The 27,314-nt window shown below is 36.0% G+C and overlaps 2 protein-coding genes across 5 annotated transcripts in view; one reads left to right on the top strand and one right to left on the bottom strand.

Annotated features, from left to right (window-relative positions):
- LOC101901453 (kinesin-like protein KIF19) overlaps positions 1–27,314 on the bottom strand; it is a 34,923-nt gene that overhangs the window by 2,099 nt on the left and 5,510 nt on the right. For 2 of the 4 annotated variants that reach the window (XM_005177972.4, XM_059122958.1), the window contains exons 2-6: positions 6,005–6,210; positions 5,670–5,816; positions 2,067–2,312; positions 991–2,005; positions 768–916 (exon numbers count right to left, since the gene is read on the bottom strand). In XM_005177972.4, the coding sequence (XP_005178029.2) occupies positions 768–916; positions 991–2,005; positions 2,067–2,312; positions 5,670–5,816; positions 6,005–6,106 (1,659 nt within the window). In that variant the 5' untranslated portion in view covers positions 6,107–6,210. Of the gene's footprint in view, positions 1–767; positions 917–990; positions 2,006–2,066; positions 2,313–5,669; positions 5,817–6,004; positions 6,211–17,025; positions 17,041–17,604; positions 17,828–27,314 lie in introns of those variants that run through there. The other 2 variants (XM_059122953.1, XM_059122960.1) reach the window with 2 other exon arrangements.
- The window catches only part of LOC101901295 (F-box/LRR-repeat protein 7), a 57,436-nt gene continuing 39,211 nt past the window's right edge, over positions 9,090–27,314 (top strand). Inside the window, exon 1 of the mRNA XM_059122979.1 lies at positions 9,090–9,394. The gene's annotated coding sequence lies outside the window, so the exon portion shown is untranslated. The remainder of the gene's footprint in view (positions 9,395–27,314) is intronic.

Raw genomic sequence — 27,314 nt, 5'->3', positions numbered from 1 at the left:
GCACACAATGGCCACCAAATTTCCGGATACCCATCTGTTGGACTATTGTGTTTAGAGTATTTAGGAAAGCAAGGTTGGCACTAAAAAATACCAAAGTGTCGATCACATTAAGCAAGCGCTTCGCCGGGAATGGGTCAAAATATCGCAGAACAACATTCGGGCAGAGTGTGACGGTTTTATTGGCCGTTTGAAGGCCATAATTCGTGCCAAAGGTGACCAATTCGAAGAAATCTAAACGTATTTTAAAATTTGATGCTATTTCCGATATTTTTTGCTTTCATTCAATAACATTAAAAAAATTTAAAAATTATGGTGTTTGACGTTGTTACTTTAACGGCTTTAACCCTTAAATGTGCTTTAAATGTTTATGAATTCCAGGAGTTAAGATACGATTTAGACCTTTAATGTATTCTGGGACCTATGTTGGACCTTTACGCCGAGTTATCTTGTATGTTGGCTTCCAACGATTCCTTTAATAAAAGATTTTAACCATTTTGGAAAAGGGACCAAAAAGACCTATTTTTGAATCGCTTGATGGTTAAAGTTTTCGACCTTGTAACGTTATCAGAAATATTGCTAAAGAATTTAAATTGTAAGGTTTTAAAGAACTATTAATGGTCACTTCTATTTCGGTTATTTACGCGATATCAACTTTCAAAACGCCGATGCACGTGTATTCTATTTTCTGCTTCTGTTCTATTTTTAGACCTACTTCAGAGTTTTTCCTGTAATTATTTTTTGTGTTATCAATGAAGTCCCATACTTACATCCTCCAATTGTACACCTTTTTGGCGACACAACTCCAATTCTTGTTCGGTTCTTTCACGTATTTCTTTATAACGACGTGTTTCTTTTTCGATGGCCGCCAATTCGCCCCAAGCATTTTTTAAGGCAATTGAGCCTTCCGATTCAATATCTAAGAAGGAAAAAAAAAAAATAGAAAAATAAATACATAAAATTTAACAAAAAAATCCCCCCATTGCATCTTACCATCATCGGTGGGTGTGTCATAAAGTTTACCCATACGACCCTGCCAATGTGATATTATCATATGCTGACGTTCGGCATCCAGTTCCAAACCCAATAGATGTGATTCGGCCTCGAGCAACTTACGTCGCAGTTTCATTTGCTGCTTAAATGTCAAAACAATTTGCTCCCGCAAATATCGTAATTCACTTTTACGTTTCTCATCGTCTTCGTCACTGGTCGCCGTCGTCGTCCCTGCCTGATCTTGGGCCTGTTGGTCACTGGATGCCTTTGCAGCCTCATTTGCTGCAGCTGCTCCACTTCTGGGACGATCTGATAACATTTTATTGCGCAACCGTGACACCTCCTCGCGCAGCTCGAAAACCAAATGCTGATAATGTTTAGTGGGGAAGTTTTGCAGTTCATCGACATACACGGAATTCTGTAGACGTGTCGTTATGCTATTGGCTCGATCGGCATAGACGAGGGTATTTTTCGTCTCATCGCGATGTTTACTTTCGGGTGCAATGTGAGCAATCATAACGGTTTTACAGCGGCCACTCAGGGCTTCTTTGAGTAGCCGGGTCAATTTGGAGTCGCGATAATTAACGTAGCGTGCCCCACCCGACAGGGCATTGATGCAATTACCCAAAGCCAGGAGGGAACGATTTATGTGGGCTCCCTCCTGCAAACGTTTGCCACGATTTTTGGTTTTCTTCGCTCTCTCTGAGCCGGCCAAGTCTGTGAGAAAGAGGCGTCCTTGCTTCACGCCCAACGAGGTTTTCGATTGTACAGTTATGCTGAGCAAAGCATGACTGCGTGAGGAGGTTTGATTGGCTGCTGTCGGTTCCATGGTACGTGCCTTATTGCCCTTCAAGAGAAGTGAGACAACCTCTTTGCGACTGGATGTGGTAATTTCCGACAAACCGGCCACTGTTATTCGTTGACCCCGATTATCCTCACGTAATTCCAGTGGTCCACCCGGATTCAGAAGATCCCGTATTAATTCATTGTATATTTCCAAATATGAAATGGAAACCTGGAGGAAAGGCAATGCCAAGTTTTGAAAATTGTTTCATTCCCCACTGAGGTTGACTTACTTTACACGAAGCAGGATCTTCGGACATTTCAATGTACTGAAATATTTCCTCGATAGCCCGGACCATGAGACCGCTATCACTTGTCTGGCCATCTGCCTCGGTAGGTGTTGCTCCCTTTTTTCTACATGGCCCCAACATTGTGTGTGTTTTACCCGAACCTGTGGCACCATATGCAAAGACCGCTGCATTATAACCTTTAATCACATCTTGGACCAAAGGTGCAGTGGTTGCTTTGTAAACCATTTCCTGAAAAATTAAAGAATTTTAAAATTTAAATATGAAAATATAGAAAATTTTAAGGTTGGCACAACAAATTGTATTATGTCTAGGATGGTTGATATTGAAATTGAGATTTATCGGTCCACGTTTTGGTTAGTCGGTGTTTTGATAGTCGGTGTTTTGATGATTTTTGCCACATTTTTCCACAGATTTGTCCAAAATTTTGTATTTGTAGTTCGTAATGGGTTTTAGCTCATGTGGCGGAATATAGTGTGTGTAGGTTCAGGATCTATGCAGGATCTATACCTGCATAATGTTACCTTCCGATATTCAGTATTTTGATGATTTTTGCCACATTTCGCCACGGTTTTGTCTAAAAATTGGTATTTGTAGTTCATAATGGTTCTAGCTCCGGTGGTAAAACATTGAATATTTAGGTCCACGATTTGGAATAGCGCACATACAACGGTACCCAACGATATTCGGTATTTTGATAATCCTAGTCACATTTACCCATGAATTGTTTGATACGTCCAAAACGTGCCTCATCTTAATAACGTATCCGTATTAGGACATTTGGAGTCGTTCTAGTAATGTCCATCCAGTCGATCCGATTTGATCCAAACTTGGTACATCGTAATATTATTATCAAACTTAGATGGAGTTCGGAGATGGGTAATATCTTTCCACTCCTTCTTGTACCTCCACCACAAAATGTTAACATTTTCAAAGAAAATAATTTACGGCATAGAAAGAGAAAGGATAATCGATTTCGCTCCAACTTTATTAATTTTAATATTAGCATCAGCGCTAGGTTATGTGCGAAAATGGACAATATCGGCCCACTCCATCAAGTAACTCCCCCAAAAATGATCAAAATTTTGAATAATTATAACTCTTATAAAGAGTGATGTAAGTGTCCGATTGTCTTCAAATTACACACATCACAATATTTTCCTTAACTCAAAGTCTGGTGTGAAGATAGAATATATTTTCGACCACTCAAGAAGGTTCAAAATTTTGAATATTCATGAAGCTCATATAACACGAAATTAACATCCGATTCCATTCAGACTTGGCGAGTCTCAATATCTCCATCAGAACAATATCTGTTATAAAGATGGAAGAGATTCGACCATTCCTTCTGGTACCTCCCCCACTAAAGGTCAAAGTTTTGAATAACCAAATTACACACATTACAATATTTTTTATTAAACAATGGTCTGGTGTGAAGATGGAATATATCGGTCCACTCCTTCTGGTACCTTCCCACTAAAGGGTCAAAATTTTGAAGCTCATAAAACGATGAATTAACATCCGATTCCATCTTAATACAAAACAATCAGAGAATGCGAAGTATCCAAGTATCCAACTCTCTTCATCCAGATATTTTTGCTAACGCCAGACTATGCTATCATCTATGTGTAGGTGATATATATCTGCCAACGCCTTCTGGTACCTCACACACAAAGGTTTACAATTTTCAATACTTTTATCTGTCATATCTTGCGAAATAAAAAATTCTGATATGAATATTTAATTTATCGGAATTTCGCATAAAAGTGGACATAAATATTCGATTTCATTCAAATTTTGCACACACCAATATTTATACCCAACAACACTATGTGTTGGGGTTATTATAAGTTTGATTGGGCCAGAATTTATGTAACACCTCGAAATATTGGTTTCCCATATAGGAAAGTGTATATGGATCTTCCTAGCTCGCCGAGCTGAGTCGATCTAGCTATGTATGTCCGTCCGTCTGTCTGTCTGTCTGTCCATGTTAATTTGTAATCACTCTACAGGTCGCAATTATGGCTCGATCCTAACGAAATTTTGCACGAAGGTGGGGTTAGGGTCAGAATAGAAGCCTATTATCTTTTGGAGATGATAGCCAAATGTTTAGGGTCGCAATTATAGACCAATCGGCGCGGAATTTCGCATGTAGCTAGAGTTTAGGGTGGGGAAGAAGCCTACCAATTTGGGTGGTCATCGGATAATATTTAGCGGGTAAAATAGACCATATCTTTTGTGTTGAAAAAATTCAAAAATTTTCATTAAACCGTGAATATTTTAAATCCCGGCGAAATCACAAAGCCATGACAAGGTTACTTCTGACCTTTACATTGATGTTAACATCCAACAAATCGGAAATATAACAAATTATGTGCGATATATATGTCTATCAAAGTAGATATGCTTGAAAGATCTCTTATATGTCAGAATGGCCTCTTGGCAGGAAAGAAAAAACGTCTAAAAAAATAGCATAAAAATATCTCTCTAAAGATGAAAATATTGATTTTTTTAAATTTTCTCATATTTTTCATTTTGATTTAAACATTTGGTATTATTTCTACAGCTAACAAAACTAAGTAGTTAGGATATCAAGATATCATATACAGATCGCATTTATGGCCCGATCCTTACGAAATTTTGCATGGGGATAAGATGAGGGTCAGAATAGAAGCCTACTCTTTTTGGAGATGATCGCCATATATTTAGGGGTTGAAATGGACCAAAAACTACAAAATTGTCAGCAGGTCGTAATTATCGCCCGATCCTCACCCACACTTGAATGGGGGTTACCGGACATTGCAAAAACCAAGCAGTTTTGGATGGCCATCCAAAAATATTCAATGTGTGAAATAGTTTGCCAACTTTTGTAGACAAAATACGAAAATGTCCATTCCAGTGACTCTTTGGAGAATTCACAAATACAGGAAAGACGCACTTCTGACTATTTCGTTAACACCGATTTCGTTGAAGAATATAGTCAAATGTCTGTATCTCATATAGATGCGTTTCATTTAAAAACCAATAATAAATGTTAATCTTTTACCACTTCTGAGAGATTATAGGTTTTTGGGAAATATTGGTTTCAGATCTAGGAAGACCATTTAAGTGCAACATCTACCAATAATTTGGAAATGAGCAAATTAGTTTAAGTTGCTATTATTCGAAAATTAGAGAACGAAACCTGATGGTTTTCTTTTATTATTTGTCACAATATCTTGTGGAATTCTTTCGAGTATCTTGCCTATATAAACTGTATCGTTTATTATAGTGTTGTAGGGTATTCAACGGTCGGCCCCGCTCGACTGTAGCCTTTGCTTACTTGTTTTTATCTGTATTAGATGAAGTAGGAAAATGGAATACTTCGGTCCGCCATATTTGATAGCTCGCGCATATTTCCACATTTTTCAAAAATTTGCACATATTTCATATAAATTATAAGAAGTAGACGATATAGTCCAATACTCTTTTAATTGTTTATGTCTACGTTAATAATCTACCACGCTTTCTCTTTAGTTATGAAAAAAATTGATTTTTGTCTCGCAGTGTAATGATACCACATTTTTTAAAACGCTGACAACACCTTACCTGTGTATCGGATTCCTTGAAAACATAGTCATAAGAATATTTGCGCGCCTTACCCCTACCACCGTCATCGAAGAGCAGGGAAGTTGGGGATATAACTTCAATACAACGCTCACCATTTTCGAATGAAGGACGAACACGGACAGCAACCTGCCGATTGAAAGATATGAAGACAAAAATAACATAACAAGGAATAAGAAAACAAACGAGAATAAAAGGAAAAAAAGAAACACCAAAAATGATTACCAAAAATAAAACAAATGAGCTCGTTATTGATTAAAATCGTAATGTTGTTTAAACAAAGTGGATCGAAAGGGGTACTCCCTCGCCATACTTACCAATAAACGTTCCTCTTGGGGCGGTGCTGTCGTCAGACCTCTACTTTGAGATGTTGATGAACCACTTCCACTGCCACTAGACCAAGTTCCGCTGTGTGCCATTGTCTCGTATCGAACTCCGAATGCCTAATAAAGGCGTTTCAAATCTATATCTGCTGTGATGAATTCTTCCTTGTAACGTTTGTTCGCTTCGAAATACACGTGCTCTGTAAATTACATAGTGTAGATAGTTAATGTGTGTGTGTAGTGTATGTTCTTTGAGGAAATTCCTCTATGCTATATTTTAACACCTTCCACCTCAAGGGCAATGGAGTTTGATAAGGTTTTAAGGCCACTTAATATCCAAGGGAAAAAAGAACTACATTTACAATTAATGGTCTGCTCATTAAGGGGCGTCGATTTGTCAGCCAGTCGATTAGTATTTACACTACGTTTGTACGCTTGTATTGTAATTGATTAGTTGCAGGTAAGCTTTTGTCACACTTTTTATGCTAGTTACTTCATTTTAGTTCGGTTTTGTAAAAAAAAAAAACTAAACAGACGCAGAATAGACAATGTTGTTGACATTGAGTAAATATGTACATATTTATGTTACGGAAATCATAAGGAATGAGGGCGTATGATTAACATAAAGCTTATACGTTAAGGTTATGGCTTGAATAGAGATTGTCGCAGTCGCATCTTTTGATCCCACACTGATAACACACTCAAACAGGTTGTGTAGGAAAATCCAATTGGGGATGATAGTACTCGCTTACAAGATCAAAATCCCGATAAGAACTTCAGCAAAAGGTCCAATTATTATTAGTATTCTAATGTATAAATTTTCACTTAATTTTTGAGTTTCGAAGGAATGCTCTAGAAATACTTTTTCAAAACCTTCAAAGCTGAAAATAATGATTGACCATTACTGGCATATCTTTAGCAAATGTGAAACATTCTATGAAACTTCCAATGTCTGGGAAATTCGCATATACCGTTTTTACTAAGGTTAGTTTTTATTACAATTTGACTTTACCTCCCTTTTTTTGTAAACGACTCTGATTCCCGGGTGGACCTATCAATTTGACGGTATATGAACTTAGTCATTCTATGATAACCTATGCAAATTTTAGTAGAGTTACCCATAAAAAATGTGGGAATATGGGATTTATGTGAAGAAGATTGAATGCGTATTATGGCTTCAGGACATTTAAAATCGCATGGATCTAAAATATGGATGGTATATTCTACTCTGAATCGGTATCCACTAAATTGGAAGGATGCATTTGTGTTTGAACCGAAATCAAAATCCATCCTATTTAAGCTGATATTGCCCTTTTGATGCACAGTAAACCTAAAATCGGATAAAGATGTATATGGGACCTATATCCAAATGTGAACCGCTCTCTATAAAGTTTAGCAGAGGTATTTCCGTTGAAGTGGAAAACATTTTGCGGCTGTGGGGTACAAAAATAAACAAGTTAGATAAATAATATAGATGGAACCTATAGCTATATCTAACCCATTTTCATCAAATTTGACTCACTTTCCTTTAGGGTGAATTCGGCTATATGTACCAAGATTTAATTTGGTTATATTAAGCAATTGGTGCACAACAATCTTCCAAAAGGATAAATATATGTGGAAGCTATATCCACAAGTGAACCAATCTCTATAAAATTTGGCGAATGTATTTCTGATCTGTATTTGATACATTTTTCCCGAATATTGCTGTGTATAGTTGTGGGGGACAATAATAACAAATTGTATGAACAAAATATATTTGGGAGCTACAGTAATATATGAACAGATTTTCACTAAATTTGGCATACTTGCTTCTAGACTCAATGTGGAAGCTTGTGTCAAATTTCACCCTATCTGGACGATTTGGTGCACAATAAAATAGAAGTTGGAGCTTTATTTAAATGTTGACCGATTATATCCTTATTATATTAGTATTCTAATGCTTCTAGAAGTGATCAAAAAATCTTATCTGATGTTTTTAATTTTGGGATGTATAGCAAAGTTTATATGAAGGGCACTACAAACAAGTTTTATCTGTTGAGGCTTTCATCTATTAATTGAGTTACCCACTTCACAGACCATAACCCAAAAAGAGTTGCATATTGATTGCCTTTCCCTTTGTAACTCCTCGAAAGAAGAATTTTAGGTCAAACAAATTATATATATATTCTTTGTCTTCATAATATTACATGTCAATTAAGCCATGACCGACCTGCTGACAGTCCATCGGTGGGAATCATTGTAGTTCCCGAACGAATTGAAGTAGGTCGATACAATTTTGTTGAGATGCATATTAGGTCCATAGAATTTTTTTGTGTTGAAAATGAGCCATATAGGTCCAAATTTTGTACCCCCAGATTGAAGGTGTTTTGTCGGTTTTAGTCATATTTAAAAAAAAAATTGCCACAAATTGGATTCTGTGTTCCCATATATAGGAAACATCCATGTAAAGAATTTTCAATATACAGGGTGTGATGAAAAAACTGCAACCACTTACCGGAATGCTGTCATTTCTAAGCCACTCGTCCGACTAGTGACAGCTCATTATATTGTTTACAAGCGTATAAAAGCATTTTGGTGAGAATTTTCCCGGAAAAAAGTTATTCGTGATCGAATTCAAGCGTGATAGTGTGATTTCTTTATATTTGGCTGGAAATCACAAGTGGCTATCGTTAGAGCACTCCAGCATTCAAATGTGAATAAATCTTTGGTGTCTCATACCATCGCTCGTTAACGTGGTACTGATAGCGTAGCCCGACGTCAGGAAAGTGGACGGAAGAAAATAGGAACATTAGCAGAAATCGTTCGAAAAGTAAAGAAGCTACTTGCACGAAAACCACATCGCAGTGGCCGAAAAATGGCTCGTGAGTTGAACATATCGCAATATTCCATTCGGCAAATATTAAAAAATGAGTTCGGGGTAAAGCCATTGAAATTCCAAAAAGCGCAAGAACTTACACCGCAACAGAAAAAAATAGACTCAAAAGAGCTAAAGAGTTGCTTCGCTTGGCCGAAAGTGGCGAACTGCCTCACAAGACATGCAGCGGCAACTATTGTTAACCCTGTAAAATTGTATTGATTTTAAATAGTTCTGGAAATTATTGTCAAACTAAGTTTTGAAAATATTATCAATTAGAAATTCTACCACAAATTTTTTTTGAAATTATTTTCTATGAACGAATCTGAACAGAGTCGAAGCCAAACAGACAGCTATAATAAGCCGCGAATTTTAATAGATCTGGCGAATAAAAATTGGATTATGTCGAACATTGGAACATGAACAATCGTAACTGGTGAATATAGAAGAACGACGCAAATAATTTCACTAAGAAGAAAATCGGGAAAAACAATTGTATGAATTAAATTTGATGTTAAGCGATTCCGGTAGGTAAAATCCTGCGTTGTAGCATTCCAGCAAAAATATATCTATGCCTGGCAATGAAATGGAATAGTTTGATAATTTTGACTTTTTGATTTAATTTTTTTTCTGGAATAACCTAAAATCCAAGACGGGCCAAAACGATAGCAAACTGCCAAAATTTCTTAAAAATTATCAATTTTCACCTTTCTCATTATACCCTACACCATAGTGGGGTTTTTATGTCTTTGTGCATTTGTTTGTAACAGGCTTAACCCATACTTCCTTTTGATGATCTGCATAGAATCACAATTTGAGTCCATTTTTGCATGTCCGTTCGTCTATCCATGTATTTGTTTAAACAAAGTACAGGTCGCATTTATTGCCCGATTCAGATAAAATTTTGCACAAATCATTTGCTAGATCCAAGGAGGACCCATATTGAGATGGGAGATAATCAGTCAAAATTTAGATATAGCTCCCATATATAACTTCGTCCGATTTGCGTTTTATTGTGTACCAAACGTGTAATATCAGCCCAAATAGCATGGAATTTTGCACATACAACCAAATTAGGCCTGCAAATAAGTATGCCAAATTTGATCGGTTCAGATATAGCTATAGCTCCCATATATATTGTTTACCCGAGTTCTTATTTTTGTCCTCCGCAGCCGTAATATGCACTCTGTAACAACGATATTCGTGGGAATATATCAAATACAGCTCAGAAATACCTTTGCTAAATTTTATCGAGATCGGTTTAGATTTGGATATAGCTCCCATATATACCTTTATCCGATTTCAAATTAAGTGTGCTCCAAAAGGGCAATAAAAGCAAAATTGACAAATACCCCTCCTCCCTTTACTGTACCCCCAGATGGAAGGGTTATTTTTCGGTTTTAGTCATATTTTTTAAACAGAATTTTCCACAAAGTGGCTGCTGTATTCCCCATGCATAGGAAACATACTTGTAAAAAATTGGCAATCCATATATTAAATTTTAGGCGTGGTCCTCACCCTCAATATTCGATATTTTGATGATTTGGCTCACATTACTCACCGGGATTGTAAAAAATTGGTGTTTGGAGTTCCTAATGAAAAATACCAACTCCACAGACAGAAAATTGCTTATACAGATCCATGTCTTCATATAACCCCCATATAACGGTACATAGTTACATCCGGTATTTGGATGACTTCCATTTTCATCGGAATTATTTCAAATTGTTGTTTGGCTTCCAATATAGGCACGGCCCTTGCTAGCAGAAAATTGTTTAAAGAGATCCACGTTTTCTTATGGCTCCATATAACTGTAACACCCCATATTGGAAATTTTTAAGATGCTAGTGCATTTTCAGCGGATTTTTTTTTTAAATTTTACAAGTTCCTTTCAAAAGTGGAGGGTAATAAAGGTTCGGCACTGCGAAACTTAGCTGTCTATTTTACTTATTCGCAACTGCCTTTCGACAAAACTTTTTTTAACAGCTCACACACTTTTCGTGTTCTGTTTCACTGTCGAATATCTTCTGTTTGGCTTATAATTTAACCATGGACGGCTTACAAACGCTTACAAATCATTGAACATTATTATCAAGATGCGTGCTCTGTTAAGAAAATTCATCGCAACCTCCTTCCATTTTGCGACGAATCCCATTTTTTGCTCAATGGTTACGAAAATAAGCAGAATTGTGGATTTTGGAGTAATGCATCAGGAAATGGTCACAGTTTGGTGCGGTAAATGGGCAGATGGTATCATTGGATAGCATTTCTTCCAAGATTCTGTGAATGGTGAAATGGCTACCATGAGATGATATCCAACTTTTTTTGATTTGTATGACATGTGGTTTCAAAATGATGGTTCCACATACCACACAGCACGCGTACCAATGAAGTTATTGAAGGGCGAGGTAGGTGAAGATTTTAATTCACTTTCGCGACTATTTTTGTGGAGCTATGTTAAACCGCATGTCTACAGGGTGAAATGAAAAAACTGCAACCAATTTCAGACTGCTGTCATTTCTAAGCCACTCGTCCAACAGCTGTTAAAATTATTCCAATGACAGCTCATTATATTATTTACAAGCGTACAAATGCATTTTGATGTGATTTTTCCAGAAAAAAGTTATTCGTAATGAAATTCAAGTGTGATTTCTTTATATTTGGCTGGAAAATCACAAATCACGTTAGAGAACTTCAGCATTTAAATGAGAATAAATCTTTTGTGTCTCGTACCATCGCTCGTTACCATGATACTGGTAGCGTAGCAGCAAGAAATGTTTCGAAAAGTAAAGAAGCGACTTGATCGGAACCCCCTTCGCAGTGCCCGAAAAATGGCTCGTGAGCGGAACATATCGCAATATTCCATTCGGCAAATATTGAAAAATCAGCTCAGGTTAAAGCTCTTAAAATTCCAAAGAGTGCAATATCTATTGTGTCTGAAGTATTTTGGAAAGAAAGGTTGGCACTAAAAAATACCAAAGTGTCGATCACCTCAAGCAAGCGCTTCGCCGGGAATGGGTCAAAATACCGCAGAGCAACATTCGTGCAGCGTGTGGAGGGTATTCAAAGTTCGGTCCTTCCGAACATACTGTTTTTTACTTGTTTATGTTACAAACAAATGAAAAGTACAAGACATGGAGCGCAACCATTTGTTGTGTTCCAGAACTGCAAGAATGTTAAAGTTGTTACTACGAAAAACGATTTTACCCATTCTGATATCGAAAAAATTGCAAAATTTTATTTATTTTAAATAGTTCTGGAAATTATTGTCAAACAAAACAATCCAAGTTTTGAAAATATGACCACGCCTACTTTTACGCCCACTTTTTCGATTAATCTAAAATTTATTTGCCAAAATAATGAAGATATCGGTTTGAGAATTATTACACGAGATAACTGTCAAAATTTCTTTAAAATGTTAAATTTTCTTTCTCATTCTTTTGACTCTGAGGAAGTATTATACCCTCCACCATACATAGTATGGAGGGTACATTAAGTTCGTCATTCCGTTTGTAACTCATCGAAATAATAATTTTAGACCCAACAAAGTGTATATATTCTTGATCTGTGTAAAGTTCTAAGACGATATAGTCCTGTCCGTCTGTCCGAATTAAGATAGAAAGCTAAAATTTTGCAAAGATCTGTCTTTTGTCTGATGGGCTACATATATCGGTCCACGATATCGTATATCTCCCATATAACGGCACCTTCCGATATTCGGTATTTTTAAGATTTTAACAGATTTTTTTTAAGGATTTTAATTTTTTGAAAATTTCTTAATTCGTTCCAAATGGTGGAACGCGTTTTTACTTGGTTTTAAATTTACATTACGAGAGTGTGTGTGTCTGTCTATATGTAAAACCATTGTAATTATTTGCATATTAAAATTTCCAAACAATTTTCTCGCCTTCAAATTACTGGTATTGTTTTTGTTTTCGAAAACCAATAACTATGATTTATTATTAATCAAAGAAAGAAATTGCTATGAAGTTGCATGCCCATCCATTGTGGGCCCACATTCACACCTAGATGGGTGGTCCCTCAAAGTATAGGTCACAAACTTCAATTAAAAAGTTTAACTTGTTCACTTAGATATCTGTTTTATTATTTAAATTATAGACTTCGACTGTCAATATTTACACTTTGATATTGTCGATGACATCGTTGAAGCGCCCAAGTAGACGAATTTCTTTTATTATGTTTATTATGGCGGGAATGTGCTTCAGTAATTGTTATTGAAATAATTTCATGACATGGAAGAGAACAAAGTTACCATCGGCTTTGATATTAAATTTTGTAAGTGACAATATGATTTGTGAGTATATTGAACTCCGTAACATTCTTTGAACTAAGACACAGTTTTCACAATGACTTCGAGTTTGAGAATTTCCACCACACCATTAGATGAGAAGCATAAATATTGTATACTCCCTTTGGATTGGATTAAAGGTGTGGATATATCCACACCAAATAATTTATTGTCATTTACATTGGCGTATGCCATGGACGACGGCCTACTTTTTTTCAGTACAACTATAAACGCAAAACTAAGCTAATCGATTTGGATGACAATTTAAAGTGAAATACAATTCCATTACTCATTCAACAGCAATTGACTTGTTTCGTTGTATTCCGTTGTATTCCGCCTCCCCTTCAGTTGTCATTTTGTTTCGCTGTAGGTTTGTATTAAAAAGTGTCACAAAGGATAATTTTGTGTTTTACGTTTAGTGACTTTTTAACGGGTGTCTGTTTTACCGTTTGACCGCATTGAGTAAATTGCCCAATGACACGAATGAATTAAAAAAGGCTTTGCGAGAATTGTTGTTTATTTATTTATTTATTGTGAACATTCACATTTATCGACACACACACACATAATACATAGTTGCATTAGAGAGTGTTCTAGTTTTGTTTGGGTTTGATGAAGGATTCGTATTGAAGAAAATACATTTGAATATACATTCCAATTTTTTATAAAATTGAATTTTGAAATTCTTTGCGATAAGAATAAGGAAGCCAAAAACTTTAAAAAACTTCCTCTACTTCGATTAGTGAGTGACTGCTTCATCAAAGTTTTTATACCCCCCATCATACTCATGTCAGACCAAAAAAAAAATTAAACAATTAAAAAGCTGTAAGTTCGAACGATTTTGACAATTTTCAAAAAAAAAAAAAAAAAAAATAATAATAATAATAATAATAATAATAATAATAATAATAATAATAATAATAATAATAATAATAATAATAATAATAATAATAATAATAATAATAATAATTATAAAATAATAATAATAATAATAATAATAATAATAATAATAATAATAATAATAATAATAATAATAATATAATAATAATAATAATAATAATAATAATAATAATAATAATAATAATAATAATAATAATAATAATATAATAATAATAATAATAATAATAATAATAATAATAATAATAATAATAATAATAATAATAATAATAATAATAATAATAATAATAATAATAATAATAATAATAATAATAATAATAATAATAATAATAATAATAATAATAATAATAATAATAATAATAATAATAATAATAATAATATAATAATAATAATAATAATAATAATAATAATAATAATAATAATAATAATAATAATAATAATAATAATAATAATATAATAATAATAATAATAATAATAATAATAATAATAATAATAATAGTAATAATAATAAATAAATAATAAAATCCTTTTAAAATTTTGTTAAAATCTTAAAAATACCGAATTTATATTAGGGTCTATACGACGACGTGGACCTCCAAAGGCAACTTCTGTCATAAACCATTACAATATGCAAATGCGAAACTTGAATGAAAAAATTCGGTGAATAATGTAGCTAAAATCATCGACATTCCGAATATAGGGAGGTACCGTTACATTGGGCCTATACGAAGACGTCGACCTGCACAGACAATTTTCTGTCTTATACTGTAGTATCCATTACGAACTTCAAATACCAAATTTGAAACAATTCCAGCGAATGTCGCTAAAATCATCAAGGTACCGGACAGACATCGCTAAATCGATATAGAATTTTATGCTGATCAAGAATATATATACTTTGTGGGGTCTAAAATGTATATTTTGAGGTGTTACAAACGGAATGACAAACTTAATATACCTCCATACTATGGTGGAGGGTACAAAAAATAAATGAAAAATTGGAATGATTAATAAATTTAATTTCGGTTTTTTGGGAACATTGATCTAAATATTTTTATACATAGTATGGAGGGTATATTGAGCTCGTCATTCCGTTTGTAACTCATTAAAATAATAATTTAACACCTAACAAAGTATGCATATTCTTTATCGTAAAAGAATCTAAAGATGTATTGGCCTTGTCCGTCCGTCTGTTGCAAACACGCTAGAGTCAAAGCGAATAAAGATAGAAAGCTAAAATTTTGCACAGATCAGTCTTTTGTCTGCAGGCAGATCAAGTTCGAAGGTGGGCAATATCTATCCACGATATCATGTAGCCCCCATATAACGGTACCCCTGATATTCGGTATTTTGATGATTGCAGCCAAATTACTGAAAATTTACATAAGAAGATCTTCTATGCCCTTTCCCCTCCTGGAAGAGAATTGTCTATATAGGTCCACGATATCGTACACACAACAGTATCACCCGTTACTAGGTATTTTGATGATTATAGGTACATTACTCTATTGTATTTAGAATTCGTAATGGGTGCTACATCCTGCGACAGAAAATTGTTTACGCAGGACTAGGTCTTCGTATAGGCCCCATATATCGGTACCTCAATATACAGGTTGAGATGGGAAATCTGTAACTGCTGTCTGCAAGACTGCTCTCATTTCTAAGTCGATCGTCTGACAGCTGTTAAAATTATTCCAGTGAGAGCTCATTGTATTGTTTATAAGAAGAAAAATTATTCGTGATGGAATTCAAGCGTGATAGTGTGATTTATTTATATTAGCTGGAAAACCACAAGTAGCTATCGTTAGAGCACTCCAGCATTTAAATGTAAATAAATCTTTTGTGTCTCGTACCATCACTCGTTACCGCGACGTCAAGGAAGTGAACGGAAGAACACACCAACATCAGCAGAAATGGTGCGAAAAGTAAAGAAGCGACTTGATGGAAACCCGCGTTGCAGTGGCCGAAAAATGGCTCGTGAGCTTAACATAACGCAATATTTCATTCGGCAAATATTGAAAAATGAGAATACTGAATACTATTAAAATTCCAAAAAGTGAAAAAACTTACACCGCAACACAAAGAAAACAGACTAAAAAGAGTTGCTTCGCTTGGCCGAAAGTGGTGAACTGGCGAATTTGATTTTTTCCGATGAGAAAACATTCGTTGTCCAGCAGTTTTAAACAAACAAAGCTTGCAAAAGATGCCAGCTGAAAATGTGCATCATCGGTTGGCCACCAGAACTCAAGCGCCGACCATGGTGATGGTGTGGGCCGCCATAACAGCCGATGGTCGCTCTCCGCTCGTATTAATCGACCATGGCATCAGAATAAATGCCGAATATTATCGCGAAAATACTCTGGGGGGTGTATTAAAGGCTTGGGCACGCAAACAGACCTTGGACATTCCAATAGGACGCAAGGTATTCCAACAGGACTCAGCACCATCGCCACCCAATAAGGGTTACAAAATGAGGTTCCTCGCTTCATTTCCAGTGCACAATGGCCTCCAAAATCTCCGGATACCAATCCGTTGGACTATTGGTCTGGAGTATTTTGGAAAGCAAGGTTGGCACTAAAAAATACCGAAGTGTCGATCACCTCAAGCAAGCGCTTCGCGGGGAATGGGCTAAAATACCGCAGAGCAACATTCGGGCAGCGTGTGATGGTTTCATTGGACGAACAACGAACAAATATAAACTTATGCTAAAATTTGATGCTATTTCCGATATTTTTTGCTTTAATTCAATAAAATTTAAAAAAAAATGTCAAAATTATGGCGTTTGCCCTTGTTTCATTTTTTTATCTCACCCTGAATATCTAAAGGAAAACTGACTGATACTTCCCAGCTTGTTTTTAATATGACTGAATGTTGGCTCTTTTCGAAGTTCCTAACATTATACCTTTAGGAAAGATTTATCCATACATAGAATGTATGGTAAGTATGACATACCTTGTGATTCCGTTTGTAACTCCACGAAATTTTCACGTTAGAACCACAAATATATATACTTCATTACAAGCCTGGCCGAAGTTAAAGTGGTTTTACTTGCTATATTTATTAAACAAACAAAATGTGTGATGGAAAATTCTATTCAGGATTTGTTTCATTTTCTGGCTAACACTTGAGGGAGAACGGAAATGTAAATAACTCTTGACCGTTTGTTATGATAAATATAATCGATATGCTGCTATAAATACACCAAAATATCAATAATTATTTTAGTTCAGAAGTAATGGCGGCGATGTATAAATAACATCTATCAAAAATCATTACTTGCATTCAGCCAATTGGATGGAAGTTGATGACCTTCATGTATTTAAAGAAATTTCCAGCACTCGCAAAATCGTCCATTTTGGTGGGCTAATGACATGAACTTTATTTCGATTATTTTACTATAAATCTAGTTTTGTGGCTGTGGCAACTTCGCTGCACAATTAACCAGTCGATAATGTCTTTAGCATGTCATTGTAAAATACCTTTGGGTGTGATCTCCTCCCCAAGAAAAAAAATGAAAGGTAATTGATTTACCTTCTACACGATTAATTCAATTCAATGGCTTCATTTAACAATTACGCATCAAATTCCAAAAATTCCAAATTCCACTAAAATATTTATTTGATTCACTTCGCACTCAGAACCGCCGCCACCGACGCTTGTCACCATGTGAGAGCAATTAAAAACTAAACTAAGTGTAGAAATAAACGTTATTGTTTTGGGTGCCTGCTGCTCGAAGGTGTCTGGGGGATTATCCTGTCACTATTTTTCTCGAAAACAATAAATGTACGTGGGACTGATTACAATCTTGTGGACATTTCTCCACATTTCTCTGTCGCTCGGCAATGCCAAACTCACACTTTAATCCTTTTGAATTTGAGTGGCCACTATTCCATCAGCCGACGAAATAAAGAGAGGCAGAAACAAACTTTCATTTCCAAGAAAATCGAAATAAAAATACAAAATCAAACAAAAAACAACATTTATAAACAAATAAAGTTTTATTTTTCAAGTAGTTGGTAGTGTTTATCAAAATTGCCATTTTTCGATATTCTTGGACATTTTACATGAGAAATTGGAAAAATTGGTCGAAAGACTCAATGGCGCATTAAAAGCCACACCTGCAACATTGACTTTTTAGGAATACTTTTCTATGAACCAATAAAGTTTTAAGAATATTTTTAAGGACAACGGTGGATTTTTTAAAATATTTTTTCAAGGATCAACTGGGCATTAATGGTGAATTTTTAAAGAGCTCTCATTCAAGGCGTTTTAAAGCTATACGCTGGACCTTTTTATACCCTCCACCATACTATGGAGGGTATATTAATTTTGTCATTCTGTTTGTAACTCCTCGAAATACTCACGTCAGACCCAACAAAGTATATATATTCGTAAAATTCTAAGACGATTTAGCCATGTCCGTCTGTCTGTCTGTGTGTCTGTCTGTTGTAATCACGCTATCTTTCGAACAAATTGAGATAGAAGGCTAAAATTTTGCACACATGTATATTTTGCCAGTAGGCAGGTTAAGTTCGTAAATGGGTCATGTAGGTCCAAGTTATCATATAGCCCCCATATAACGGTACCTCCCGATATTCGGTATTTTGATGATTTTAGCGACATTATTCACCGGAATTGTTTCAAATTTGGCATTTGAAGTTCGTAATGGATACTACAGCCTAAGACAGAAAATTATCTGTGCAGGTCCACGTCTTCGTATAGCCCCCATATAACGGTACCCCCGATATTCGGTATTTTCATGATTTTAGCGACATTATTTAACGGAACCGTTCCAAATTTGGTATTTGAAGTTCGTAATAGATACTGCAGCAGAAAACAGAAAGTGGTCCATGTAGGCCCACGTCTTCGTATAGCCCCCATATACCGTACCCCCCGATATTCGGTATTTTGATTATTTAAGCGACATTATTTACCGGGATTGTTCCAAATTTCGCATTTGAAGTTCGTAATGGATACTACAGCCCATGCCAGAAAATTGTCTGTGCAGGTCCACGTCTTCGTATAGCCCCCATATAACGGTAACGGTAAAGATCAACAGAGCTATAACATAGGATTTATTAACTATATTTCAATTGAAATGAGTTTTCAAATTCAAGGCCTTTTTAAATACGTACGTTACTTTATCAACGAAAATTCCAACTTAAAATTTTAGAATAATTCCTCCGGTTAATTTTAGTACTCAAAATACAAAATTTGTTTACATTTCTTGGACAAAATTTCTAAACCAAACTTCATACATCGCACTTACGTTTCAGCTGCACAATCTCGATAACACTTTATTTGTATTAAAGTTTATCCTTTTTCGCAAAAGGAAAATCGAATGATTACTTTTTGCACCATGTGGTCTTCAAAACCTTTAGTTATAGAGTGTGTTAGTAAAGACCTTGCGCTATGGTTACACATCCAATTTTTCTGGTAAAAATTATTTCAACGCCTTTTCATTATAAAAATTGCTCTCCACCATATATAAACCCAAGAAATCAACTGTGGCCTCCCAGAGCAAATTTCAGAATTCCAAGTCTATCCATTTACTCAACGGAAAACTTCTTATTTTTCGAACAATCATTCCCAAATCCACATCATTCTTTCAAAACTAAATAGCAACAGTGGCCTCCATATCACATTTCTGAATTCTGAATGGCTGGAAAACCACAAGTGGCTATCATTACAGCACTCCAGCATTTAAATGTGAATAAATCTTTTGTGTCTCGTAAAATCGCTCGTTACCGTGATACTGGTAGCGTTGCCCGACGTCAAGGAAGTGGAGGGAAGAAGACAGCAACATCAGCAGAAATGGTTCGAAATGTAAAGAAGCGACTTGATCGAAACCCGTTTGTGAGCTGAACCTATCGCAAAATTCCATTCGGCATATATTGAAAAATGAGCTCGGACTAAAGCCATTGAAATTCCAAAAAGTGCAAGAACAAACACAGCAACAGAAAGAAAATAAACTTAAAAGAGCTACGAAGTTGGCCGAAAGTGGTGAACTGCCGAATTTAGTTTTCTCCGGAGAGAAAACATTCGTTGTCCAGCAGGTTGTAAACAAACAAAAGGATCGTGTTTTCTTGCCAAAGAGGTCAGCAGAAAATGTGAACCTTCATCCATCAGAACTCAAGCGCCGGCCATGGTGATAATCAAAAAAAATGCCTAATATTATCGCGAAAATATTCTGGAGGGTGTATTAAAGCCTTGGGCACGCGCAATCATTTTGGCCGCAGACCTTGGACATTCCAACAGGACTCAGCACCATCGCACTCCGCACGCGCCACCCAACCGACCATCGGCTGTTATAGCCTACACCATCAAAATAAATACCTAATATTATCGCGAAAATATTCTGGAGGGTGTATTAAAGCCTTGGGCACGCGCAATCATTTTGCCCGCAGACCTTGGACATTCCAACAGAACTCAGCACCATCGCACTTCGCACGTGCCACCCAAGAATGGTTACAAAATGAGGTTCCTCGCTTCATTTCCAGTGCATGATGACCACCAAAATCTCAGGACACCAATTCGTTTTACTATTGTGTCTGGAGTATTTTGGAAAGCAAGGTTGGCACTAAAAAATACCAAAGTGTCAATCACCTCAAGCAAGCGCTTCGCCGGGAACGGGCCAAAATACCGCGGAGAAAGATTCGGGCAACGTGTGACGGTTTCATTGGCCGTTTGAAGACCACAATTCGTGCCAAAGGTGACCAGTTCGAACAAATCTAAACTTATTCTAAAATTTGATGCTACTTCCGACATTTTTAGTATTCATTCAATAAAATTTTTAAAAAAAAATTAAAAATTATGGCATTTGACTTTGTTGCAGTTTTTTTTATCTCACCCTGTATATATAGATATTGTGGATTTTAGATTGCTTAATTTTTTTTTCAAACATCGTGTTTTTTAATGTAATATTAGGACTACGGATTTTGAATGTGGTTTTAAAATATTTTAATTTGTAAATATTTTTAAATATATTTTTCCTAGATCGTAGTTAAATATCGTAGATTTCGTTGAAATATTTGTTTAAACAATTGTAGATTTCTACAATCTTGTAAGATCCTGGTTTTTTTTAAATTTCCAGGATTTTTTTGAAAACATTTTTTGGATTAAAAATAATAATCTTAAATTTAAAAAAAACACGATTGTAGAACAGTGTTGGCATGTTTGTTCGGGATACCATAGTATTTGTTGTTGTTGTTGCAAAATAGTCAGGCTTAATTCCATTATTGTTGTTTATATAAAAACAACGTGGAGAAGTGGAGAAAGATTGTAATTTTTACTATGGGGTAAGGCAGGTAATACCTAGCCACCAATCCTCAGTTCCCTTGTTTGTTGTCTGGGATATTATCCCCAGGAGTTATTTTAAAAATAATTTCTATGACAATTTTTTTACCCACAAAAACAATAATGGAATTAAGCCTGACTATTTTGCAACAACATAACACGATTATTTTAAATATTTTTTAAGTTTCGTTTTGTGGATTGTTTGAAATTATTTTTCAAGTATGGTTGTGGATTTTTTTGATTGTGAATTTTTTAAATATTTTTTTAATTTAAATATATTTTTGGGATACTTTTAAGTTTTGTGAAAAAAAAATATTTTGTGTTTGTTTTCTCTTTCGAGACGAGCTTAATGATCTGAAATTTGCAGTGAAAAGGAAAGCCAGATAGACACTATCACACACTCACCACTATGCGACGCGTTTCGCCGTTGGTTAAGCGGCTCATCAGGCATATTTGGTGTGGATGATGGCTTACAAGGGCCGTTCTCTGGAAAGTAGTATATATTTCGAACTTATTGCAAATTAGCATATGCGAATTATACACTAGAAACTCTCCAGGTTCGACTCAAGTTCTATTGGCAGATCTTTTTCACAGCAAAGTTTTGTTTTTGTAGTGATGGATTTTTTGTCCACAACAACTACATTGCTTCCAATGCATACACTTGTTTTAGTGCTGCTTTAGGAAGACGGGTTAATGGCTCTGAACGTAGAGACGGCAACTTCTAGTTGGCTGCACACCGAGGTCCGCGGTTCAAATCCCACAGCCAGGCTCGGCTGAATTTTTGAGTTTTGCCTTGTTAAGGCGAAGATCATATGTTTTATGATTTATGTGTTTGTTTTCTCTTTCGAGACGAGCTTAATGATCTGAAATTTGCAGTGAAAAGGAAAGCCAGATAGACACTATCACACACTCACCACTATGCGACGCGTTTCGCCGTTGGTTAAGCGGCTCATCAGGCATATTTGGTGTGGATGATGGCTTACAAGGGCCGTTCTCTGGAAAGTAGTATATATTTCGAACTTATTGCAAATTAGCATATGCGAATTATACACTAGAAACTCTCCAGGTTCGACTCAAGTTCTATTGGCAGATCTTTTTCACAGCAAAGTTTTGTTTTTGTAGTGATGGATTTTTTGTCCACAACAACTACATTGCTTCCAATGCATACACTTGTTTTAGTGCTGCTTTAGGAAGACGGGTTAATGGCTCTGAACGTAGAGACGGCAACTTCTAGTTGGCTGCACACCGAGGTCCGCGGTTCAAATCCCACAGCCAGGCTCGGCTGAATTTTTGAGTTTTGCCTTGTTAAGGCGAAGATCATATGTTTTATGATTTATGTGTTTGTTTTCTCTTTCGAGACGAGCTTAATGATCTGAAATTTGCAGTGAAAAGGAAAGCCAGATAGACACTATCACACACTCACCACTATGCGACGCGTTTCGCCGTTGGTTAAGCGGCTCATCAGGCATATTTGGTGTGGATGATGGCTTACAAGGGCCGTTCTCTGGAAAGTAGTATATATTTCGAACTTATTGCAAATTAGCATATGCGAATTATACACTAGAAACTCTCCAGGTTCGACTCAAGTTCTATTGGCAGATCTTTTTCACAGCAAAGTTTTGTTTTTGTAGTGATGGATTTTTTGTCCACAACAACTACATTGCTTCCAATGCATACACTTGTTTTAGTGCTGCTTTAGGAAGACGGGTTAATGGCTCTGAATGCAATAAGTTCGAAATATATACTACTTTCCAGAGAACGGCCCTTGTAAGCCATCATCCACACCAAATATGCCTGATGAGCCGCTTAACCAACGGCGAAACGCGTCGCATAGTGGTGAGTGTGTGATAGTGTCTATCTGGCTTTCCTTTTCACTGCAAATTTCAGATCATTAAGCTCGTCTCGAAAGAGAAAACAAACACATAAATCATAAAACATATGATCTTCGCCTTAACAAGGCAAAACTCAAAAATTCAGCCGAGCCTGGCTGTGGGATTTGAACCGCGGACCTCGGTGTGCAGCCAACTAGAAGTTGCCGTCTCTACGTTCAGAGCCATTAACCCGTCTTCCTAAAGCAGCACTAAAACAAGTGTATGCATTGGAAGCAATGTAGTTGTTGTGGACAAAAAATCCATCACTACAAAAACAAAACTTTGCTGTGAAAAAGATCTGCCAATAGAACTTGAGTCGAACCTGGAGAGTTTCTAGTGTATAATTCGCATATGCTAATTTGCAATAAGTTCGAAATATATACTACTTTCCAGAGAACGGCCCTTGTAAGCCATCATCCACACCAAATATGCCTGATGAGCCGCTTAACCAACGGCGAAACGCGTCGCATAGTGGTGAGTGTGTGATAGTGTCTATCTGGCTTTCCTTTTCACTGCAAATTTCAGATCATTAAGCTCGTCTCGAAAGAGAAAACAAACACATAAATCATAAAACATATGATCTTCGCCTTAACAAGGCAAAACTCAAAAAAATATTTTGATTAATATTTGTAGACGAAAATATGAATCTTCGTTCAGTTTCTTATATTTTTTCTAACTGACCCTTATGGAATATCCCACAAGATTTTGGTAGAAACCAGAAAAAATACATTCAACGGCAACCCCATTTTCAAACCATCGAAGGACAATTTTCTTTAATTATCCTTCATTTGTGACATTAGTTCATTGTTCTTTATTTTATTTATACGATTTTCTTAGTATTGTTGTCGTCTTCGTTGCCTCGTTGTTTTACTTAAAAACGTGGCTGATTAATTAATCGAGGCAAGGCAAAGGAAAAAAAACTGCCGCCTTTCTATTGACAAAACTATCCAATGGTCCTTGCCAAGTTTTTTGTTGTTGTTGTTTTTTTTTTTTGAATGAGCACAATAAATATTTACATAGTCCAAACTAGTCATCAGCGACATATTGTGAGAACGCTCTTGTTTATGGCTGTATGTATTGGGGTGTGAGCGTGTAGTTTTATAGTCGAAGTCACGTCAAAGCTTTCATCGAGAAGTCAATTTCTTGACCTTGATGTCCTTTGAATTTAAAATTTGTTTAAATCACGAGATATTTAATGATCTTGAGGTGTTCGTGTTTTCCTATTCGTATGATTAGGCTCAAGTTTAGATTGAGGCGTTAAGAAAAAAGTCATTTATAACGGACAGGGTTAAAAAAAGGAAATCTTGAGAAACAATGTTGGGACTTAAAAAATTGTGGTGCTTAAAAGTTTGTTTTTGCTTTATTTTTATTTATTCCAATTTGTATGTTTTCATGGCGTTCCTTCAAAAGGTCATATAATTGCCCTTCCCTTCTGGTCCCACGGTAACAATAAAGAAAATTATAAAAATTATATATGTCACAAAACAGCGTAAGGAGTATTTGATTTTTTAACTTCTTTTGCCGGCTACACTTCAAAAACGGGTAGCAATAAAGAAAATTATAAAAAAGTGAAAATGCGGAATGTGAGTGAGTTTTTCGTGATGGAATTCAAGCGTGATTCCTTTATATTTGGCTGGAAAACCACAAGTGGCTATCGTTAGAGCACTCCAGCATTTAAATGTGAATAAATCTTTTTTGTCTCGTACCATGATACTGGTAGCGTAGTCCGACGTCAATGAAGTGGACGGAAGAAAACAGCAACACCAGAAGAAATGGTTCGAAAAGTACAGAAACGACTTGATCGAAGCCCGCGTCGCAGTGGCCGAAAAATGGCTCGTGAGCTGAACATATAGCATTATTTCATTCGGAAAATATTGAAAAACGTGCTCGGGGTAAAGCCATTGAAATTCCAAAAAGTGTAAGAACTTACACCTCAACAGAATGAAAATAGACTCAAAAGAGCTTAAGAGTTGCTTAGCTTGGCTGAAAGTGGTGAACTACCGAATTTGGTATTTTCCGATGAGAACACATTCGTTGTCCAGCAGTTTGTAAACACGCAAAATGATCGTGTTTACTTGCCAAAGAGGTCAGCTGAAAATGTGCATCTTCGGTTGGTCACCAGAACTCAATCGCTAGCCATGGTGATGGTGGGCCGCCATAACAGCCGATGGTCGACCGTGGCATCAGAATAAATTCCGAATATTATCGCAAAAATATTCTGGAGGGTGTATTAAAACCTTGGTCACTCAAACATTTTGACCGCAGACCTTGGACATTCCAGCAGGACTCAGCACCATTGAACTCAGCACGCGCCACCCTGGAATGGTTACAAAATGAGGTTCTTGCTTCATTTCCATCGCACAATGGCCACCAAAATCTCCGGATACCAATCCGTTGGACTGATGTTTCTGGAGTATTTTGGAAAGCAAGGTTGGCACTAAAAAATACCCGAGTGTCGCCTCAAGCAAGCGCTTCGCCGGGAATGGACCAAAATACCACAGAGCAACATTCGGGCAGCGTGTGACGGTTTCATTGTCCGTTTGAAGGCCATAATTCGTGCCAAAGGTGACCAATTCGAAGAAATCTAAACTTATTCCAAAATTTGATGCTATTTCCGACATTTTTAGCTTTCATTTGATAAAATTAAAAAAAATGTAAAAATTATGGCGTTTCACTTTGTTGCAGTTTTTCCATCTCATCCTGTATATCTTTGTCCGATTTTCCTTCCATTGTGCACCCAACGTGTAGTAACAGTCCAAATAGTATGGTATTTTGCAAGTACGACCAAATTAGGCCTAAAAATAATAAGAATGCCAAATTTGATCGAAATCGGTTCAGATATAGATATAGCTCCCATATATATATCGTTCATCCGATTTGTAATTTTTGTCCTTCACAGCCGAAATGAATCAAATACACCTCAGAAATACCTTTGCTAAACTTTATCCAGATCGGTTCTGATTTGGATATAGTTCCCATTTATATCTTTTTATACCCTCCACCATACATAGTATGGAGGGTATATTAAGTTCGTCATTCCGTTTGTAATTCTTCGAAATAGTCATTTTAGACCCAACCATGAATATATATTCTTGATCAGCGTAAAATTCTAAGACGATTTAGCCCTGTCCGTCCGTCCGTCTGTTGTAATCACGCTACAGTCAAAACGAATAAAGGCAGGAAGCGAAAATTTTGCACAGATCTGTATTTTGTCTGCATCAAGTTCGAAGATGGGCTTTATCGGTCCACGATATCGTATAGCACCCATATAACGGTATCCCCCGATATTCGGTATTTTGATGATTTTAGCCACATTTTTCAATGGAATTGTCTGAAATTCTACACAAGGAGTTCTTTGTGAGTACTTTACCCCCTGAAATAGAATTGTCTATATAGGTCCACAACATCGTATATCTCCCATATATCTGCATCTTCCGATATTCGGTATTTTTAAGATTTTAACAAAATTTTAATGGATTTTAAATTTTTGAAAATTTCCTAATGGTCGTTCCAAATGGTGGAGGGTATTCAAAGTTCGGCCCGGCAGAACTTACTGCTTTGTTTTCTTGTTCCGATTTCATTTGTGCACCAAATGAGTAATACCAACCCGAATTTGGTAGATATCGATTCAGAGGAGGATATTCCTCTCATATATTAGTACCTTTGGACTTTAAATGATTTGTATGATTTAATGCTCACAAATTCCCCATAAATACTTTTATTTCTTATGTGAGACTCTACCAAAAATGCAAAGTGGGGTAGGGTATCCTAAAGTCGGCGCCGCCCGACTTTAAGACATTCTTTACTGGTTTTCCATGTATTATATATATATAGCAAAATGTGATGTTAGTTTGCAACCCTTCGTCCATATCAAATGACAAATTAATTTTTTTGTCGCCGAGTACAAATAAATATGAGTGAAAAAATCCATTAATCATATCAGAGTGAAAGTATTTCTTGTAAATTCTAATTGTGCGGAAATGTCTTTCATACGCCAGCCATTAGCGTTGGAGGGACAGAGCAATTTGTCACGCTGATTGTTTTTTTTTCGTTTTGCGATTACTGTGCAATAAT

This window comes from Musca domestica, unplaced genomic scaffold, assembly GCF_030504385.1.
Source record: "Musca domestica strain aabys unplaced genomic scaffold, Musca_domestica.polishedcontigs.V.1.1 1, whole genome shotgun sequence".
NCBI classification, from domain to species: domain Eukaryota; kingdom Metazoa; phylum Arthropoda; class Insecta; order Diptera; family Muscidae; genus Musca; species Musca domestica.
Note: the sequence above shows the minus strand (reverse complement) of the source record. Positions and strands in the feature narration are given on the sequence as shown.